The 15,418-nt window shown below is 36.2% G+C and overlaps 3 protein-coding genes and 1 long non-coding RNA gene across 4 annotated transcripts; 1 reads left to right on the top strand and 3 right to left on the bottom strand.

Annotated features, from left to right (window-relative positions):
* The first annotated feature begins 1,976 nt into the window (after window positions 1-1,976).
* LOC118439540 lies at window positions 1,977-2,873 on the top strand. The gene is made up of 2 exons (XM_035860934.1): window positions 1,977-2,113; window positions 2,303-2,873. Exons 1-2 carry the CDS (start codon window positions 1,992-1,994, stop codon window positions 2,871-2,873), a joined length of 693 nt encoding a protein of 230 aa, XP_035716827.1. The 5' UTR covers window positions 1,977-1,991.
* A 1,222-nt stretch (window positions 2,874-4,095) lies between these two features.
* Window positions 4,096-6,094, bottom strand: LOC110861183 (SEC14-like protein 2). The gene is made up of 6 exons (XM_022110293.2): window positions 5,824-6,094; window positions 5,653-5,731; window positions 5,391-5,434; window positions 4,988-5,102; window positions 4,558-4,848; window positions 4,096-4,382 (listed from the first exon to the last, which is right to left on the bottom strand). The coding sequence occupies exons 1-6, from the start codon at window positions 5,950-5,952 to the stop codon at window positions 4,207-4,209; spliced, it is 834 nt and encodes a 277-aa protein (XP_021965985.1). The 5' UTR covers window positions 5,953-6,094; the 3' UTR covers window positions 4,096-4,206.
* A 1,297-nt stretch (window positions 6,095-7,391) lies between these two features.
* On the bottom strand, window positions 7,392-8,622 carry LOC118433017. The gene is made up of 2 exons (XR_004833138.1): window positions 8,296-8,622; window positions 7,392-7,980 (listed from the first exon to the last, which is right to left on the bottom strand). It is a non-coding gene; the product is annotated as an uncharacterized LOC118433017 (long non-coding RNA).
* A 412-nt stretch (window positions 8,623-9,034) lies between these two features.
* LOC110861147 (squalene synthase LSS) lies at window positions 9,035-13,760 on the bottom strand. Its single transcript, XM_035860922.1, has 4 exons — window positions 13,412-13,760; window positions 12,903-13,001; window positions 12,550-12,790; window positions 9,035-10,765 (listed from the first exon to the last, which is right to left on the bottom strand). Exons 1-4 carry the CDS (start codon window positions 13,758-13,760, stop codon window positions 10,165-10,167), a joined length of 1,290 nt encoding a protein of 429 aa, XP_035716815.1. The 3' UTR covers window positions 9,035-10,164.
* Between the last annotated feature and the right edge of the window lie 1,658 nt (window positions 13,761-15,418).

The raw sequence follows: 15,418 nt of genomic DNA, 5'->3' as shown, positions 1-15,418 counted from the left end.
CTACATACAAATAATAGACGTACTGTATCTTGTCTACCCCCAACCTCGACATGGAAAATATATTCAAATAAATCCAGACTTTGGAGGGGGTGTAACCCCCTTAAATCAGCCACATGTCTCAAGAATAGTCTATTAACAAATTGTTCAGCATTTTTTCTTATGCACTTTTCAAGTAGCTTGTCCTCATTTTTATGATTGGTAGCCCAAACTAGTTGTCACTCTTGTAAATACGTCATATGTATTTTAGGGGCCGTTCATTAATTATGTAACGCATAAATCGCTTTTGTTTAGATGTCCCCCATCCTTTAACAGGTTTCAGGTGACAAGGTATCATTGAAACCTTAGACCCCCCTGCGTCTCGTGTTACATAATTTCTGAACGTCCCCTTATGTTAGTAATAAAGTTTTATGCTTCTCCAGCTGATGGCCTATTTAGTGTTGCATGGATTAATGGTTTAATTATAAATACCTAATTAAATTTGATATTTGACGTCTAGTAGGGCATGCAATACCGGTGCTAGGCCAGGTACTTCGGCATTAGGATCTTCGATAATGCCGGTATTACGGAGATTACAAGTTAAGGTTGGGATTCAAATTTATAATTTGAATACCTAGAGTTAAAGTTCAATACCCGTGACGCGGGTGCACAGTGTAATATAATGCCAGGGCAGGTCCCAAAAGTCCCTAGGGGTGTAACCCGAACTGTATATGCATATGTGTAATCAGGGGGACTCAATAGACGCATGCCAAAATTTTTAGTGACCACACCCCCTGTGGGAGGAGTTAGCCCCCAGGGGGTGTGGTTCCTGAAATTTGTATATTTTCGGAATCAGTAACTCATACTGACTCCAAATCCAAAATTTTTTGAATTAAAACAATTTTTTGGCCAAGATAAAGCCGTAAATATAACCAAAAACATGCGTATTTTGGAAACTTTGAAGGGGTGTAACTTTTTTTTAGAGCAGCTACCCTGCCGAGTTACTGACGTTCTCTAATACATATGGGGTAGTACTACAGGCCGCAATAAAAAGGTCCGTCGGGAACCTGCTCACTTGGAGGTTATCCAATTTCAAAATTCCTTGAAAAACGTCCATCTGCGCCTTTTTGTAAATGTCCGATTTTAAAAGTTTTTCTGAGTTTAGCGGACCTAAACTATAAAACCAGACTCGATCAAACATTCTACGTTCGCTAAACTCAGAAAAACTTTTAAAATCAGACATTTACAAAAAGGCGCAGATGGACGTTTTTCAAGGAATTTTAAAATTGGATAACCTCCAAGTGAGCAGGTTCCCGACGGACCTTTTTATTGCGGCCTGTAGTACTACCCCATATGTATTAGAGAACGTCAGTAACTCGGCAGGGTAGCTGCTCTAAAAAAAAGTTACACCCCTTCAAAGTTTCCAAAATACGCATGTTTTTGGTTATATTTACGGCTTTATCTTGGCCAAAAAATTGTTTTAATTCAAAAAATTTTGGATTTGGAGTCAGTATGAGTTACTGATTCCGAAAATATACAAATTTCAGGAACCACACCCCCTGGGGGCTAACTCCTCCCACAGGGGGTGTGGTCACTAAAAATTTTGGCATGCGTCTATTGAGTCCCCCTGATTACACATATGCATATACAGTTCGGGTTATACCCCTAGGGACTTTTGGGACCTGCCCTGGCATTATATTACACTGTAGGGTGGTCTGATAGCAGTATTCGGTAATACCGGTAGTCTGATACCGGTATTTGGTAATTGTATACCCTAACGTGAACTGCACGCGTTTTTTGACCAGCTTAAATACGGAATCATCATTATACTGGTTGAGCAAATACTTGTCGGCGTTATAGCTCCGAATGAGATCTGGAGTCACCTGTGGTAGGACTGTAACCTCCGCCGAGCTATGTGATCGAGACGATGGTATATAAATCGGGCCATACTCAGGATCAGTCCAGTACTAGTTTCTCTAGATCCATCAAGAAACATTTTTTTAAAAATCTGAAACATGAAATCAACCACAGCATTCGCATGCTTGAGCTGGACGACGTTTATTTTCAGGACGGGGGCGTACCTTACCCCGCCCTGCAGTAAGATCCCTTTCCAACCCGGATGCACTAATAATTTGAGGTATGTACTTATTAAATATGGCAAGATCTTTGACAAAAATGCTCACCAGATTTGATCAAACTTTTCAAAAATTATAATTGTATCTATTTCCCTTCTTGAACATAGTTTTGCACTTTTGTGCTACAAAATGTGACAAATTGGAAGTATGTATGGCCGGTAAAGTTATTTATTTATTTGCACTTATTGCAGCCTTGTAACCCCCACTCTACCCGCGTGCCCTTTCCCCTTCGAAGAATGGGTCATAGCTGCCCGCGCCGCCCCGGGAAACTCTACCCGCCCAGATGGCGTCATTCCGCCCTGGTTCAACCGTCCCCTCGCCCTAAGAGGGCAGCAAGTCGCATCCGAATACCGCTTTCCTTGGTATGTCGCCACAATTTTCGGCGCCCTCACCGAACTCAACATGCCCGACATCCGGGACCCCATCATGTTCAACAAGAAGCATACGAACGGCCCGGACAACGCGAAACGAGACATGGCCACCCTCATGCAGGGCCTGGTTTGGGCGAAGGACTACTTTTACGACATGCCCATCGAGGGCAACTCGTCCTACATCGACTCCATCCGCAACGTGGCCGCCATCCATGCGAACGTCGAGATGCGCGCAAGGGCTAGACAAGCCTCGGATGGGTGCATCGTCTCGCGGAACGAGTATGCGTACCCCATCCTGTTTCCGAAGGAGATGGCGATCAACGCGTGCGACGCGGATTTTTGGGCGATCAATCATTTCTTTGCAGCGATTGGGTACGTTATTGATAAGTAGATATGTATTTACTTATATAAATTTACATTTACATATTTGATTGCATAAAACTCAAGTATAATTTGCATACGTACATATGTATGTAAAATTACTAAATTTATGTACAAGGTGGTTTCAATGTCAGCTTACAATGGAAAATTTTTAAATGGGAAAAATTCGCAAATCTCCATTAGTTCCCGAAATTTTGCCTCTGAAACTCAATATTTTAAGAATTTTGTCATCAGTGTTCCATAAGTTTTGATAAAAATTAATAAAAATTGCAATCCCAAATCCGTAGCTAACGGAAATTTACGAATTTTTCCGATTGAAAAATTTTCCATTGTAATCTGACATTTAAATCGCCCTGTATAACTTATGTAGATACGGTTTGGGGATCGATGAGAAGTATAACATTTTTCTTCAACCGGACCTGAAATCGGCGAGGATTTACTATCGAAAGATCCATGAACAAGTTATCATTCCGAGCTTATTCAATTTTGATAAGCAGACGAAGCTAATGATGGACAACATTCTTAAGGTGTGAATAATTTTGAAATCTCAAGATACATACCACAGATATAATTATCTCATTCTTAATTGCAGGGTCTGTCCACCTTGACGAGTGGAATTTTATCGCCACCCTTTATGATGCATCGTTTCCTCCACAATTTTTTGAACCAGCCCGCGCCTCGTCTTCAAGCTTTGATGAGCCCGAGAGAACTCGCGTTCGACCGCGCGTTAGATTTTGCCTACAAGCCCTAATTCATGAACAACCCGACGTATCGAAATTTGGCGAACAATGCGTTGAATACCATTACCTCCCGCGTATCGGCGGCAATGTTCCAAGGAAATTGTAAAGATTTCAAGACAATTGCACAGAAGTGTTTTGTTTAATATGGGTTAAAAGTAGAAAAATAAAATGGTTCCTATTTACTGGTATGAGTAAATATTGGACAGATTATTTATAAATGTTTCTGCAAATAATGTGGGTATTCGTATATATCACTCAAAAACATCGCTTCGCTACCCATCTTCGCAACTGAAAATCGGGGTCGTGAATGATTTTTATAAATAAAAATATATGCATTGGGAAACCGAAAATGAATTAAGAAATTAAGGAAATAATACTGCTACGTAAATTTATTTATGAATTTTTTTTACATTATTTGACGTTGCCATTTAATCAAATTGAGTGAGCCCGTACCCAGTAATTTTAACAATAGAGTAATAAAGTATTTAAAAATTGTAGGGGAAATTTAAGAAATTTATTTCTCATAAGTATTGATCTAGATTGACCTTAAACACGATAAAATCGATACAAATGTACCCTCGCTTATGGTACATATTTTGATTCCTAATCGTAATGTCTTGTGCCTCCATAAGCTTCGGGGAGTTGATCGGGATCAATTTTAGCCAAAAGATATGCCAAACATGTCTCCTTATTCGAGCTAAACACCTTAAGCGCCTTCCTTGACGAGGGGGTGAATAATGGCCGAAAAATGTTTAAAGCTGCATCGAACGAGTCCAAAGCTGAAAGAAGATACATAAATATTTGAATAAGAAAATTTGAACGATTCGAAATAAATATTTAGAAACTCAGAAATGTAAAAATATAAATTTCCAAGGAATGCATACACTCTTAGAAACCCAGTATGAAAATAATACCAATCAATTTTCATAACAGTATATTTACAACATTAATTACCATTTATAAGAAGGATTTCTTCAATTGCTCCAGGAAAATGTGATTCATAAATATAGGCAAAATCTGTGAAAAGAGGGATGCATTTGGCACAAAGGTGTTGCTGGGAGTTAAACTTGTCAATATTGGCAATCAAGCTCCACTGGGTGCCATTAATTTTTCCCTGTTTGAATAAATCTCTGGTTTTGCGATGAATCTCGTCCGTTCCTTTGATCACCCAGCGCACCAAGGTTTTCAGCCGGCCTTGAATCGCCGCCTGGCGAAGGTCCCATTCTCCAAGGGCGTAAAGCATAACTATGATGAGGAGAATCATTAATTTAAATATTTAGCGTAGATATTTTAAAAAAATATCAAATATTTCCAGAAATTTTGAACTTTATGACGTAAAGTTCCCGCAAATAAACGAAAAATTTAAGAAATCTGAAGATCTCACTAGGTTTTCCCTCTTTGTCCACGCCGTCGATCTGGTACGGATCACTTCTTTCGTACTGTGACCAGTCCTCGTTGTGTATGTTATCCATGCCGTAATCCTTCCACCATTTCACCGTCTATATTAACATTTTTCATGGATTATTCATCAAAATTATGTTGCCATTAATTTCACAATGAGGCAATTAAGCAGTCATTTGTAACTTCTGTGCATCTTGTAAAATAGTCTGACCAACTGTTACAAAATAAAAAGTCGTCCTCGATCTTAGCTGGTTTGCAAAAATTTGGAAGCTAATTTTCCTTATAAATATATTTAAAATTTTGCAAAAGTTTGTTAATTTACATAATTTGCAGTTTTAGCAATGATACCATGGACTGCATGAATTGCTTCAATGATTATGTATTACCTCTTGTATCATATCTTTGGCTCGTTGCACATCCCAGCCTCTGGCTAAATAAAATATGTAAAAGCGCATATCAAAAAATATTCAAATGTGTTCAGGAATCCATCGAAAAATTGAAAAATTTTAAAAAAGCAGAAATTTTTCATGAAGTGAAGTTCTATTTTAAGATTTATGCTCATAAGAAGTGTCTTCTTTGCTGACAAGTATTTACGTAAGCTAATCTTGCATACATACAAAGGCCAATTAAATATCTAATAATTGTTACCTTTTAAATATCGGAGAAGATTCAAATCATCTTTCATCCACTCTTGAGGAAACTTAATCGTTTCCACTGCTTCCTTGAACTGGATAAATCAAAATCAAAAGTTAAACATTACAAATTATAAAAATTATATAAATTCAAATTGTATTTATGTATGTATATGGTTATCAGTGCCTTATCTAATTTCTGCTTTTGTGATTTTGTCACGGTAAGACTTTCAGATTGAGATGAAAGACGAGTCATATATAAAATAAGTAAAATATGGAGCACAGCGAATGTAGAGTTAAATTTCTTAACCAACATTGTAGAAGTTCTATTACCCAGATTATTTCAAAATTGTTTAAAGGTTTCTACTAAACTATTTTATCCAGGACGCAGACTATAATTTATAGGTGTGGAGATAAGGAAAATCACTAATTATAATTTATCTACTTAATTAATCGTAGTTTTCCTACAACATTTCAGTCAACTATGACTATGCAATATTTTACAGTTTAAAACGCTAAGAATTTATGTACGTATGGGAAATTTAATTTTTAAGTTTCGTACTTGACAACCTGATTGGCTAAATATAAGTTGATTATCTTAAATGCTGAGAACTACTTACATGTAAATGTATCCACCTTATAAACGTTTAAATGCACTCTTAGAAATCCTGGTTTAAAATAATAGCAAGCCGCATTCATATACCTATGTATGACTCATAAGTGCAGAGTTGGAATAATAAGTGGTATTGATAACCATCACCGTGTAGTAATAGCTCGGCATTAAAGTTTCACAATTTTAGTAGCAAATATTTATCGACCAGTATAATTTTAATACCAACTGATAGCAGCTTTAATACCCAGAAATCAATACCTACGTGACTGTACTAGATTTCTAAGGGTTAGGTTTCCTGGTATTTGGTGCCTAATTGTATAATCCAGTCTAATTTATCACACGGTACAAATCTTACGTAAACCTGCATTCTAGTTGGACTGGAAACATGGTTTCGGAAATTCCCACGTGAGGCGAGAATAAATACTATAAAATTGTTTATCATATGCATATTAGATATGTAGTTGCAGCGATTAAATAAAAATAAAATGTAAAATACGTATCATATAAAAATATAATATCGTATAAAAATACTTTGAAACCACTTGTAAAGTTCAGGTATGTAATCCTCCCGAGGAATATTTAATTACGTGAGGATAAAACATCCCAGTTCAAGGTGAACCAATCACTCGCCCATGAGCTGGAATGGCCTTGTAATTGGATAAATCTTGGTTAGCCACCAAGAAACACAGCGAGACGTAACCGACTAATCAAACTTTTGAGATAACAACCTCCGTCATTTCCTCTGAGCGAGACTCCCTCTAACCAGATTAGTTTGAATGAAGAGATTGTCTAGGTTAGATAAACTTTAGTTTAGTTCTTGGCTGGTACTTGACTCTCAAATCGCCAAATAATTCGCATATGTACATACATAAATACGCCTTATCATCCTTGTAAATATTCTAGCAACGGCAGTAATACATTAAATAAATTGTACAAAATTTAAGAGTTTTTAAGTCTAATAAGTAGTCATCAGATTCAAACGACAATAGTATTTTTTTACCTTCTTCTTAAAACCGATACACAATGTTACTGAATACTTTAAAAAAAGCATTTAATATGTATTTTGTATACGGAATAATTTTTGTGTAGGAATAACTTGCCAAAACCACATATGTTTCTGCATTATGCAGAATTGTCGATAATTTATTGAAAATATTCAATATTTTTATTATCAATCGATTTGTCCAAATCAAATTTGTACATATGTATTTTACTCATATTCGTTTGGTAATAAATAAATGTGGCAATTCACATCAGCCCTCGTACATAATTCCGCGTAAACTTTCGACGATACTGACAAACATCTCGGACTTACGAAAGTTGCCTGCCTCAATATTTACATAGAGTTCTTATTTATGTAGATACAGGTATTTATGATATACATAAGTTTATTAGATATAGCTATGTACAGGAAAAATATTTAAAATTTCTTAAAATTTTGCTTTATCAATTTTATCGCAGATTTGATATTTTTGAAATCATCTGACGTTCCATTCTTCATTAAATTTCACCTGAGAAAAAAATATGAGCTGAATATTTCTTAAAGTATTCGACACATGCATCTCCCCCATCGACAACTGCCATATGCTTGCCAATTCCCCGGCGCAATGATGCCATTAGCTTGACAACAATGGGCACACCCCAACGACGCTGCATATCCCCAACCAAACGCGCAATGCCCTTCACATTGATAAGTTCGCGCCCTTATCCAACCTGCCGTTGGCGAAATATCTGTAAAAGAAAACGTAAAATTTATTCCTGATAAGGACATGAATATCTGCCCTCTTAGAAATCTGGTATACTCATGAAGGTATTGATTTCTCTGTATTCTCGGTTGCTACCGCTTGGTGCTAAAATTCTACTGGTCCGTAAAAATTTGCTACGGATGTGGTAAAAGGAGCTAGATAGTGCTAAATACATAGTACCATGTATCAATACCACTTTGGTACCATAGTCATATGTGAATACCGCTTGGTAGTATTTTAATACTGGATTTCTACGAGTACATATATTCTGAGATAAAAATTACTTATGTATGCATTTTACCTGTTAACATAATTGCGAAGCTAAGGAGCAGAATGCTTGAGAATGACAACAATCTCATTTTCCTTACTAATTATGTACTCGGTTTCAGATAGGTTGAAATTTCTCGCTAGCGATGAGTATTTATCAAATAAACGAAAGGTTTACACACCAAAATGTATCAGATGTGTGTACAAAATTATTTAAGTTGATATAAAATAGTGTACTTCAGTTTCTTCTCTTCAGTTCTCGTGATATTCGTCCCCATGGAGTTATAATTAACGATACAGGTTATTAAAGAGGCACACCTTCCACCATCAGGTGAGTGAGCTGGACTAAATGTACAAAAATTCTTATTCAAGTACATATTTATATATCATGGAATTGATAAGCAAATCGTAATTGTGTTAATCCTTTAAATCTAACTCTTAATCTGTAGTTAGTATATAATTTTTACAGAATTAATTCGTCTCGAACTCTCTTTGTCCCATTTTCATTTGCTAAAACCAGGCATCTTCGTATTAACATTTAGTAAGTACTTAATAATTAAAGACTACCTTGAAATTTATTGGGTTATACCCCGGACTGGTTATACAATTATGAATTTTTATCCCATCCATTTCTGAGAAATGCTGAATAAGTTGTTAAATGTGATAAAGACTTTCGCAGGTATAGTAGTTGTAGAACAGATAAATTTGAGGAAGAAAACATACACAAATCGCACTCAAGAGTAAATTGGATGTTAAGTGGATATGAATAATTGTTAAATTTATGAGGCGTCATTTATTTGGATCATTAAATATGCCTAACTCCATAATTACATAGCTATTACTCAACACCAGGTAACCACGGTTTATAACTATATAAATACTTACTATAAGTGACTCACTTAAAGTTTAAGTGAGGTAACAAAGGTTTTCATTTGAACAAGAAAAATAAATCATATCACAACACCAAAGATTTATTAAGTATGATAGATAATTTCCACAAATATTTCCAGTAACCAATTCATCACATTTAAAAAGGGGATAAATTTGTTTCGTAAATCAGCAATTTGTGGGTGCAATCAATTTGTTTGGAATTGGGTGAATTTCTGTAGAATAATCCCTTCAATCCAAAAATTTTGGGCGCAAAGTTTGAAGACCAACCTGGTGTTTACCCGTGGAGGAAAAAGGGAGAAAAAGTTTACTCCAAAACAGAGTATGCAAAAAGGCGCCTTTTTGGGAAAAAATTCATGCCATTTTACAAATTTTTCTATGGACAAAAAAGTGTGACAACAATGTGATTGGCTTTACATTTCGGTTGTTCTAAATGTTATCAACCCTACAGTTCTGCACAATTAATCCACAACATTATTTCCTTATATAAGCAGTCATGGTCATGATAATTTAGAGTATTTGTGACTAATTGTACACCTCAAGATGTACATAATTTTATTAGTGGTGTCGACGATCATCCAAATCGGATTAATAGTGAATTATGAAAGTGAAAGTGAATTACGAATTGTGAAAGATTAAAACTACATAACTAATCATGGGACCGTATTATCACATTGCCCCGATTTTACCAAAAAGGCAAAAAGGCATTTCGGGCAATCGGGCATGGCCAAAATTCACGTGCCTAATAGGCAAAAAGGCATTTTAGGCACGGCATGCCTTTTTGCCCTTGCACACTCTGCTCCAAAATTGAACTCATCTAGTTCCAATATTTTTCTTCAAAGGGGCTATTCCATGGAAAGATGGTGTCACGTGATTCCTAATTTTTGGCTGGTCTGGCTTGAAAAATGGTTGCATTGCAAATAATTGAAAACAAGTTAGTATACGTAGAAACAAACTCCTGACAAGGACATTTAAAGCCCAGAAAAAATATTTCTAGTCAAATTTCCATATGCAATTAGACGCGTAGCTTACTTAATTCTATGTCACACTTCGCCATTATTTCATGTACCCGCTCAATCACAAGTTTCCCCGTCTCACCATCCCCGGCTTGCACTTTATTCACAAGTATCTCCCCGTAATACTTTAACCTTTTACAAAATCGTGCCTTGCTCGTACCCCCTTCAAACATTAACACGACTTCTAACCAACTTGGTGTGAGGCGTCGTCTAAACGAATCGTGGTTTCCGTAGAACATGGCGAGATTTCCGAACTGGAGGAGCATTATGAATCGATAAGCCCCCTGGATCATTTCCGTCTCCATTTCGTCCAGCCGGGCTACAGACGGCCACATGTAGGTCAAATGGTGTGCGACGAATTCGTTCAGACAGGCGACACCCTTCGTAATATTGGCCGGGTTTAAAAAATCGCGCTGATCCGGGGCATACTTTTGGACGAGGCATTTTGGCCAGTACAATCTTGGCGGGGTGGCTTGGGTGACGGAGTCTTCGAAGAAACTGGTGAGCATGTGGACTCCTTGGAACATCATGGATGCAGCCATAGGATTGTTGGTGAATGGGCCGCGTGGGTTTATCGGGGGAACGGTGGTGTTCTCCATTCTAAAGAAATATATAAATGTGGGAGATTTGAATTATCTAGTTGAATTTGTAGGATTTGTAGAGATAAGTAAACTAATTGTAAGAAGCTGTTTTAATAATTTTGGGTATGAGGGCAAAAAATCCAAGAAATAATTATTCGGCAGACAGGTCTTACAAATATGTGATTCTGTAAGGATCACGTATGTACGTGGGTGTTTTATTATTAATTTTCAAAAGGTATGTTCCGCACTGTTTCTCACCAAAATTTTGATGAAAGAACAAACTTCAAATACATTTAGGAGGATGTGATTTTTTCAGTTCTGTAGGTTAACATTAACACTAGCAATAACTCATTAAAATTTACCTCGAAAATATGCCAAAATTTTCGACTTCATATCAATATCATCCGAAAACCGTTTTCCCCTGATGTCTTTCTTTAAGTTTCGAAACGAATAATAATCACTAAGGGTCAAGTCTGGACTGCTCGGGGTGTGGTTTGTGCAGGTAAAGCGATTTTCGTCTGCACTAACCCTCGCAAAAAGCCAGGTATTAGGTGGCGCGTTGTCGTCTAAAAAAAGGCCAACTCTTTATTTTGACCCCACGTTTCTTTTCACCCGGAGGACGCAGCTCCTTCTGGGTACCTACATACGCGGCCCCATTTATTGTAGTATTTCCAGCAATAAATTTTATAAGGAGGGGACCTTTGATATCCTTGAAAATGGTCATCATCAATTTTTTGTCAGATTTTTGCACTTTGCAATTCTCGGGCGGTGGCAACCCCTCGTGCTTCCATTGAGGGAATTATTATTTGGTCACCGGGTCATAATAGTAAACTCAGGTACCATATTTAGCTAATAAAATATTGAGCAGGTTCAAGTCTTCATTTAATAGGTTAAAATTGGCATTGCAAAAGTCGGCTCGATCATGTTTTTGAGATGCCGAAAGCAATTTTCGTACCCAACGGACGGGGACCATTTTCATACCAAAATGTGAAGTTAACATGGGACAAATTGTTGGTTTTTGAGCACCCATCTCATCTGCTAAATAGGACAGTTTCAATCGCGGATCTCTCATTATTGGTTCCTCTAGTTTCCGGAGCCTTTCTGTGGAAGAAACGGATTTTGAGCGTCCTGGCGACTTTTTGCCCGAGACCTCGTTTCGCCATCATTTAAAATTATTAACCCAATTGAATTAGTGTTTTGTGTTGAGCAGTTTTCATCGTAAATTGTAAGCATTCAATCATAAATCTGCGACACGTATTGCCCATCCAGCATTAAAAATTAAATCACACTACGATATTTAATTTGCAAATCTAGCATTTTTTCCGTCGAGGTAAAGTTTGCCGATTTATTGCTAGTGTTTATGTTGACCTACAGAACTGAAAAAAATCACAGCCACCTAAATGTATTTGAAGCTTGTTATTTCATTAAAATTTTGGTCAGAAACAGTGCGGAACATACCTTTTGAAAATCAATAATAAAACACCTACGTAAATACAAAGGGTGAGCCGCATATTTCTTTCATTTCTTAGGGGGAAGGAAATCGCTGTCACGTGCAAGAAGCACATGCATGAAAATATGTAATAATACTTGTGTCACACACTTAAATAGATTTCAATTCTAGTCAGATCAGTTTGACATAAACATTCGTAAATTAAACCTTCATAAAACTATTAAAGAAGAATTCTAAAAATCTTTCAAAATTTGAACTTTGTTGATTTTTTATAGACACCGGGAAATTATAATTTCCAGAGGCATATCAATTTATGTAGGACTTGAAGTCGTGGTCAACACTGGTCAACTTACCCTTGAGAAATTCCATACTTCCAAAAACCCATCTGAATTACGGCACAAACGTAATAACAATATTCTTCGTAGTCTTGATAGTCGTAAATTTCCAATTTGCGTAAGTACTTAATCATCCCGGTCGCCATTTCAGTCGCCACCGTGGTGATAATTTCCCTCGTGGCTGGTTCCAAGGTGGAAAATACTTTGACAAGTTTGGGCAAATTGGACATGAGATCTCGCTCCTTGGCGTTCATACCATCTAAAAACATGCATTTTCATATTATGCAGATATAAATATTTATTTAAGAGCATAATTGAAAGTAAAGATTAATTGGATAAATTGTTAAATTTGTGTGTATGTGCATTCATACACAAACATGATAACTTGTTCTTGACAGGATCTTGTAAAATGAGGTGAAATTTCGACAAATCCGCGATCCTGCATTCGACACTTTTTGTGACGTCGTCCTCTGCAAAAAAAATTCAAGTAGGTGAAATTTCCGTGATGATATGGTACGTACGTTGGGGGAGATGCATGATGTATGTCATCGATTTTTAAAAAATATTAACGCAGCCTCTCGTTTAAGCCGTAAGAGACTTTTACCAATTCAAGGGAAGTCCTTGATCTGAGCAAGTTTATAAAAAAGTGTGAACAAATTTGTCCTTTGAAATATTTTCATAATTTTGATCAAGTTTCTTAAGTTCACAGAATTTATGGATTTCGTTCCTAATTTCCGGACCCTACTATAATAATCAAATATGTGTTTATATTAAATACATATATACATTTTCAAAACGATAAGACAATCTACATAAATAAATTTGAACATATCCTTCACGCAAGGCGCCCCCTCTAAATATCTACCGAATATTTGCATACCAATTGTGTCCAACGCTCTCAAAATCACATGTAACAACATCGCAAATTCGGCCACATTCCGGCTTAAAATCACCCGAAATATGGCCAACCACTGGAACGAGTCGGACATTTTTGTCACATATTTTATCGCCGCGACATACTCTGGATCAGATTCTTTATCGTTTCGCACCGACACTAAAACCTTGTCGTGACGATGGGTAAATAAAGCTTGGTAAATTGTGGTGATCCCCCAAATAAATATGTTTCCGAAGGCGAATAAAATTTCCCATGGTTTGAAATAACTGTAGGTGTGGATCGTTTTTGGTTTAAGCCTGACAGACAATTTATTGGAAGGGGTTTCCTTCGCCATTTTTGGTTGGCGTCGTTTCGTAGACTGGAATTGTTATGAATCCAATTATTACATAATTATCTGTACAAATGAGTTTGCAAATTACAGGGAAATTTGAGACGTATTTATTATGTTTAAGTACACTCTTAAAAATAATGTACGCGTTTGAAACGTAAATGTTTTCGAATTTTATATTAAGTAAACTATTTTGAATCCAGAGTAAACTTTAGTATTTATCAAGTTTAATATCAAACTGAAATTAGCATAGTTTACTTAATATGGAATTCAGAGTGTATTTACTTTTTAAATTGGTAACACTATTTGTAAGAGTGTAGGTATTACCTACTTTGTTTTTTTAGGATCGATCAAAATATGTATGAACTTATCCTTTGCCTCAAATCTATGAAGGAAGTCATAAAATATAATTGTGTATTCTGGATAAACATGAGAAAGGGAATTTTGTGCTCTTGTTCAAGGGCCGTGCAAGTATTCGGTGCGTTAGTAAATGGATACATTGGTGTCGGAAGAATAAGGAAATTGCTTGTCGAGGAAAATGCATGATGTTCTTACTGCTAATTAGTTAGTTGACTATTTAGTCAACTAAAACTTATTAGTAGGAAAATTCGTCGCGATATATGTAATCATGTTGATTTTATCGTTCTCAATATAATACATATTTACGTATAAAGAAATTACTTATTTACGTGTGAAAAGTGTTGTAGTTTTATGTTTGCATGGTCTCCTCGTAGGGAGAAAATTTTTTGTTACGTGTTATTCAAACTGGTGTTAAATTAGGTAATTACAAATTACATTCATAATGTTTTATGTATCTTGGTAGGTAATATTTAGCAATACATATATGTATAAGTTAGTTAGTGAGTGTAGTGCGTTTTGAGTAAGTTTATGAATAAGTAGAAGCTTGTTTTTTATATATTTTCAGGATTACATAAAACGGCAGTCGGTACATGTTTAAGTAGGTATGAGATTATGTTAATTGCAGTGCGGATGCGAACAATACGTATGTATATGGAGCAGCGTGTGAATAAACACATTATTAAACAGATAAATATGTATACTCGGCGTAGGTGAGTTCGATATTTACATGCTGGCTAGGACTTCATTAAGCCATACATAAAGTTACCAATTTTTTACACAGCTAGATTCGATAAAGCCATGTTTTCTGCGTGAAGACTGAAGAGTAAGCAAGAGAACGATGAATGCATGAATAGACGAACGTAACAAAGTTAGGAATGACAAAAATATTTGGAAACTAATTTAAATATGTCCTTCATAAATACATACATACTATTATGTTTTGACTGTAAGCATTGCCTTACAAATCTGCTAACATAGGGTAATAGCTACTAGTAAGTTACTAATTATTACATAAATAGTTAATTCACAAAACTAAACTGAACAGGAAATCTCAAAAATTGAGAAATAGGATTACATACGTAACTAGTCAAAAAACCCAATTCCATAATTTCCACGTACATATACTTCATCCCAAAGTTATATGGACGAAGAAGACGTCATAACCATGTTAATCGTATAATCCAACATCTCCGTCAAAACAAAAACTTTCCTCTCTTTATCCAAAATGAACAGCGTTATCTCTCCAATGCCCACAGCCAATGCGTACGGCTCCAAGCTTTTAATCCATCTCGCCAGCTCATTCC

Source organism: Folsomia candida, unplaced genomic scaffold (genome assembly GCF_002217175.1).
Source record: "Folsomia candida strain VU population unplaced genomic scaffold, ASM221717v1 Fcan01_Sc038, whole genome shotgun sequence".
Taxonomy (NCBI): domain Eukaryota; kingdom Metazoa; phylum Arthropoda; class Collembola; order Entomobryomorpha; family Isotomidae; genus Folsomia; species Folsomia candida.
This window is presented reverse-complemented; position numbering and strand designations above follow the sequence as displayed.